The sequence below is a fragment of the Tachyglossus aculeatus genome, chromosome 21 (genome assembly GCF_015852505.1).
Source record: "Tachyglossus aculeatus isolate mTacAcu1 chromosome 21, mTacAcu1.pri, whole genome shotgun sequence".
Lineage (NCBI taxonomy): Eukaryota > Metazoa > Chordata > Mammalia > Monotremata > Tachyglossidae > Tachyglossus > Tachyglossus aculeatus.
The window spans coordinates 14,101,367-14,107,366 of record NC_052086.1 but is presented as its reverse complement, the minus strand read 5'-3'; the positions used below and the strand labels follow the sequence as shown (position 1 = coordinate 14,107,366).

The 6,000-nt window shown below is 62.3% G+C and overlaps 1 protein-coding gene across 1 annotated transcript; it reads left to right on the top strand.

Annotated features, from left to right (window-relative positions):
• The first annotated feature begins 1,408 nt into the window (after nucleotides 1–1,408).
• On the top strand, nucleotides 1,409–2,680 carry ZNF768 (zinc finger protein 768). Its single transcript, XM_038762715.1, has one exon. The coding sequence runs from the start codon at nucleotides 1,409–1,411 to the stop codon at nucleotides 2,579–2,581; it is 1,173 nt and encodes a 390-aa protein (XP_038618643.1). The 3' UTR covers nucleotides 2,582–2,680.
• The last annotated feature ends 3,320 nt before the right edge of the window (nucleotides 2,681–6,000 follow it).

The window sequence follows — 6,000 nt, the reverse complement described above, 5'->3', positions numbered from 1 at the left end:
CACACATACACCACACTCACACACGAGTGCTTTCCCCTAACGGGTCATATTGTCACACACACACACACACACACGCAGCGCTGTCCCCTAGCGGGCCACTCTCTCTGTCTCTCTCTCACACACACACACACACACAGACACACACACACACACACACACACACACACACACACACACAGCCCCGAGTCCCTCCGCGGCGCCGCCCGCCCCGCCCCCTTTCTGTCCCCCGCCCCGCCCCGCCCCGCCCCGTCGGTCGGTCGGTCGGTCGGTCGGTCCGTCCCCTCCCTCGGTCCCTCGGTCGGTCCTCCGGCTGGGTCCCGCACAGGGTTAAAGGCACCGAGTTGCGCGGGTGTCCCGGCCCTCCCGCCGGGCCTAGAGCGGCCGCCGCCGCCGCCGCCGCCGTCGCCAGCCATCGCCGTCGCCAGCCAACCAGCCAGCCAACTAGCCAGCCGGCTAGCCACGGGCCAGGGGCCAGGGGCCAGGGGCCAGGGGCCCTCACTCGGTGGGCCCGGAGCCGGCCCGGGGCCCCGGGGGCGGGGGGTGGGGGTCGAGGGGGCCCCTTCCTCCCCGGAGGACCCAAGGAGCCCTCCCTGCCAGGCCCCAGGGTCCCCCCGGGTACCCCCCAGGGCCCCCCCAGGACCCCCCCAGTCCCCCCCCGACGGGGATGGAGCACGACCCGGCCGAAGCATGGGGCCCGGCCCACCCCGACCCGACGGAGAGGGGCCCAGGTGAGCACCCCACCCCCCACCCCCCCCAATCCCACCCCCCGACCCTCTCCCACCTCCCACCACCCAAGGCCGGTGGAGCTAAGGCCCCCCACCCCACCCCACCCCCCCATACCGAGCCTTCTTTTCTTCCTCCAGGAATCCTGAGCGAAAATGAGGAAGAAGAAGAGGAGGAGGAGGAAGGGCGAGAGGCGGACGGAGTCGAGGAGGAGGAAGAGGCCGAAGAAAGAGTGGACAAGGAGGAAGAGGAGGCCGACGAAGTAGTGGACGAGGAAGAGGAGGCCGAGGAGATAGCGGACGAGGACGAAGAGGCCGAGGAAATAGCGGACGAGGAGGAAGAGGTCGAGGAGATAGTGGACGAGGAGGAAGAGGTCGAGGAGATAGTGGACGAGGACGAAGAGGTCGAGGAGATAGCGGACGAGGAGGAGGAAGAGGCCGAGGAAATAGTGGACGAGGAGGAAGAGGCCGAGGAGATAGCGGACGAGGAGGAAGAGGCCGAGGAGATAGCGGACGAGGAGGAAGAGGCTGCGGAGATAGTGGACGAGGAGGAGGAGGCCGAGGAGATAGTGGACGAGGAGGAGGAAGATGTGGACGAAGTAGAGGAGGAGGAGGAAGACGTGGAGGAGGAGGAGGAGGAAGGGGAGATTCCTCAGCAGGGGTTTGGGGATGAAGTTATTGAAGGGATGCCTTTTGGGATCCAGCCCCGAGGTCTGGAGTTGAAGGAAGCCCAAGAGCTGTTCCTGCACCCCGAGGCCGCGGTCCCCCTCCACCTCTCCCTGGGGCCCGGCTTCCTGGACCCCGGCCAGGCGGGCCTCTGCGAGCGAGCCCTGGAGGAGCTGGCCGGGTTCGAGATCCCCTCGGGGCAGCTGCCGCCCGGGCCCGGGTTCGAGCCGGGCCCGCAGCGGCCTCCGGGTCCGGCGGCGGCAGCGACGGCAGAGGCGGGGGGCCCCCCGGTCCGGGCCCGGCGGGGCGGCGGGGCCCGGGGTGGCGGCGGGCGGGCGGCCCCGCGCGCCAACATCTGCGGCATCTGCGGCAAGAGCTTCGGCCGGGGCTCCACCCTGATCCAGCATCAGCGCATCCACACCGGGGAGAAGCCGTACAAGTGCGGGGTGTGCGACAAGGCCTTCTCCCAGAGCTCCGACCTCATCAAGCACCAGCGCACCCACACGGGCGAGCGGCCCTACAAGTGCCCCCGCTGCGGGAAGAGCTTCGCCGACAGCTCCTACCTGCTCCGCCATCAGCGCACCCACACGGGCCAGAAGCCCTACGAGTGCCCGCACTGCGGCAAGGCCTTCGGCGACAGCTCCTACCTCCTCCGCCACCAGCGCACCCACAGCCGCGAGCGGCCCTACTGCTGCCCGGACTGCGGCAAGTGCTACAGCCAGAACTCCTCCCTGCGCAGCCACCGCCGCGTCCACACGGGCCAGAAGCCCTACAGCTGCGGCATCTGCGGCAAGGCCTTCTCGCAGCGCTCCGCCCTCACCCCCCACCAGCGCAGCCACACCCGCGAGAAGCCCTTCAAGTGCCCCGACTGCGGCAAGAGCTTCAGCCAGGGCTCCGTCCTCAACATCCACGCCCGCACCCACCTCCCCGGCCGCTCCTACAGCTGCCCGGACTGCGGGAAGACCTTCGGCCGCTCGTCCACCCTCATCCAGCACCAGCGCTCCCACACCGGCGAGAGGCCCTACAAGTGCGCCGTCTGCGGGAAGGGCTTCTGCCGCTCCTCCACCCTGCTGCAGCATCACCGCGTCCACACCGGCGAGAGGCCCTACAAGTGCGCGGACTGCGGCAAGGGCTTCTCCCAGAGCTCCGACCTCATCCGACACCAGAGGACCCACGCGGCCGGGAGGCGCTGACCGGGAGCCGGGCCTCGGGCGGCGCAGGGGCTTCGGGGAGACCGGGACCGGCCGGGCGGGGGCCGTTCGGAAGCCCCGAGAACCCAAGTAGACGGCGTTCGCCGGGGAGGCGGGGGGCGACGGTCTCCCCTCACCTCACCGGGAACTTAGAGGGGAGGCGGGCGGGAGCGTGGGCCTGAGGAGACCGCGAGAAGGGTCCGGAGGGGGTCGAGTGAGCGGAGGGGGTCGTCTGCCGGCCGGCCGGCTGGCCGGAGCCCGCTCCGGGGCCTTAGGTAGTTGACTAGGTAGCGTAGGGAAGGAGGCCGCCGGGAAGGGACGAGAAGGATCCTTCCCCGCCGGACGGACCGGGAGACCCAAGCACGGGGAAGGGGGAGAGGGGAAGCGGGGCCCCGAAGGGGTAGATCCCGGATCCAGGCGGCCGGGGGGAGCGCCCGTGCGGGTTCAATAAAAGCCTCCACGTGGAAACGGAAAGAGCCGCTCAGCCTCGTGCATCCGTCGACGGGAGATGGAGACGGCCGGGCGCCCGAGGCCAGCCCCGGTCAGAGGAGGTCGGGGAGCGTCTCCGTCACCATCCCGAACCTCGGCACACCCGGGGGTCCGGCTCGAACGAGGCAGCCTACCCGCACCCGTGAGGGGCAGCGAGGCGAGGGAAGGCACGCGGAGATCCCGACACAGACGTCCCTCTGGAGTCGTATCAAACCCGATGGCGATGTCTGCGTCAGGATCTTTGCCGATACATACCCACACCCGCAGATGAGTTGCCACGTTTTTCCACCCCCCAGCCCCGCTACCTTTTGAATGTTCTCTTAAATTGGGGGTGTTCCAGCGGCTGGGTGAGTGGGAATCGGAGAACGGGAGGGTGAGGGAAGCTTCAGGCTGGGGAGAAGCCAAGGAACCCGTCATGGAGAGTCTGGGGGAAGACTCCTTGGCGCGGGTATCCGCCGCCGGTTGCTCCCCCAAGCCGAAGTCGCCCTGTCCTGACCTCGCTCCGTGCTGGGGTGGGGGCTCGCCCGGGCAGCCCTTTTCTGGCTTCCTGAATCTCCAGCCCTGCCCCGATCCTGCTCGGCTTCGGTTCTCGGCCAAACGCTCCACCTTTCCGAGGTCCTCACGCCTCCGGCCGAATCACCCTCCGGCTGGAGACGGGCGTCTTGGACACAGACAAGTCCGGAACCCGTTACGCCAGATCCACAGCCCACTCAGCCCTTCCTGGGGTCCTGGGGAACTCAGCGGAGAGGCCTAGGGTTGGAGGTAGAGGTTTCCGGGGATTCTCATTCTCATTTTTTTTTAAATTTAGTAAACGGCATTAAGTGCTTACTATGCGCCAAGGCACTGTGCTAAGCATTGGGGTAGATACAAGCTATTTAGATTGGACGCAGTCCCTGTCCCCCGCAGGGCTCACAGTCTTAATCCCTATCATGATTGTTCTTCTTCTTCTTCTTAGTAATTGTGGGATTTGTTAAGCACTTCCTATGCGCCAGGCACTGTACTAAGCACTGTGGAAGATTGGACACAGTCCCTGTCTCGTGTGGGGCACGTGGCTTAGCGGAAAGAGCCCCGGTTTGCGAGTCAGAGGTCCTGGGTTCTAATCCCGGCTCTGCCGCTTGTCAGCCGTGTGACCTCGGGCAAGTCGCTTCTCTGTGCCTCAGTGACCTCATCTGTAAAATGGGGCACAGCCAGACTCCTACAGTCGTTCGTTAGGCAGAGCAAACGTGATCCGGGTCAGGTCCCGCCTCCATCGTCCCTGCTGGCTTCGAAGGGGGCATCCGAGCGCAGCCTGATCGGCCCGCGGGCCCCAGCCGCCGGGCGCCCCCTCAATCAATCATCGATCAATCGTATCTATTGATCCCTTACCGTGTGCAGAGCGCTGTAGTAAGTGCCTGGGAGAGAATAATCGACGACGGTCGGTAGACGCGTTCCCCGCCGCTCCCCGTCCGACAAGCCCCAGGCGGAAAGCGGCGTGGCTTAGCAGAAAGAGCCGGAGAACTTGGATCCCAATCCCCGTTCCGCCACTTGGCAGCTGGGTGAACTTGGGCAAGTCACAACTCCCCCGCGCCTGAGTTTCCTCAACCGTAAAATGGGGTTTCAACACCTGTTCTCCCTCCTACTTAGACTGTGAGCCCTGCGTGGGACAGGGACTGTGCCTGACCTTTGTATCTACCCTGACGCTCAGTATAGTGGTTGGCGTATCTTAAGTGCTTAGCGAATGCCATAAAAAAAAAAAATGCCAGAACTGGAACCCATCATCTGGCCCCAGAGAAACTGAGGGAGATTTGCATTTTGTCCACGAGCAGAAGAGGGTTTGGCGTTATCCCCCTCGCTTGCCCTGTTGATGGCAATCGGCCTCGCCTGAGATCGGCTCGGTTTCCAGCCCCTGAGGAGTCCTTTCGCTGTCCCTCAGGCAGTCAGTAGTATCTATTGAGCGCTTACCGCGTGCAGAGTACTGTACTAAGTGCCTGGGAGAGCGCCATAGAACAATAATACATAATAATAATGATGGCATTTATTAAGCACTTACTATGTGAAGAGTACTGTACTAAGTGCCTGGGAGAGTGCCATAGAACAATAATAAATAATAATAATGATGGCATTTATTAAGGGCTTACTATGTGCAGAGTACTGTAGTAAGTGCCTGGGAGAGTCCGTAGAACAATAATAAAAAATAATAATGAAGGCATTTATTAAGCACTTACTATGTGCAAAGCACTGTTCTAAGCGCTGGGGGGGGTACATGGTAATCGAGTGTCTCATCCCCATTTTACAGATTTACAGATTTTACAGTCTTCATCCCCATTTTACAGATGAGGGAACTGAGGCCCGGGGAAGCGAAGTGACTTGCCCAAAGTCACACAGCTGACAGTTGGCGGAACTGGGATTTGAACCCATGTCCTCTGACTCCAAAGCCCGGGCTCTTTCCACCGAACCACGCTGCTTCTCTGGAGAGAAGCAGATACTCTCTCATCGGGGTTATCCAGAATGGAAAGACCTAAGCCGAAGTGTCAGACAATGTCAGTTCACCTGGGCTGAGCAGCAGGGGCATTGGGAGAGTCAGAGGCGGATGATCAAGTGATCAAAATAATAATAATAATAATAATAATAATTGTGGCATTTGCTAGGTGCTTACTATGTGTCAAGCACTGTACTAAGCGCCGGTGTGGATACAAGCAAGTCAGGTTGGACACAATCCCTGTCTCATATGGGGCCCATAGTCTCAATCCCCATTTTACAGATGAGGTAACTGAGGCCCAGAGAAGAATGATAATGATGGCATTTGTTAAGCGCTTACTATGTGCAAAGCACTGTTCTAAGCACTGGGGGGGATACAAGGTGATCACGAGAAGCAGCGTGGCTCAGTGGAAAGAGCCCGGGCTTTGGAGTCAGAGGTCATGGGTTTGAATCCCGGCTCCACCACAAGTCTGTTG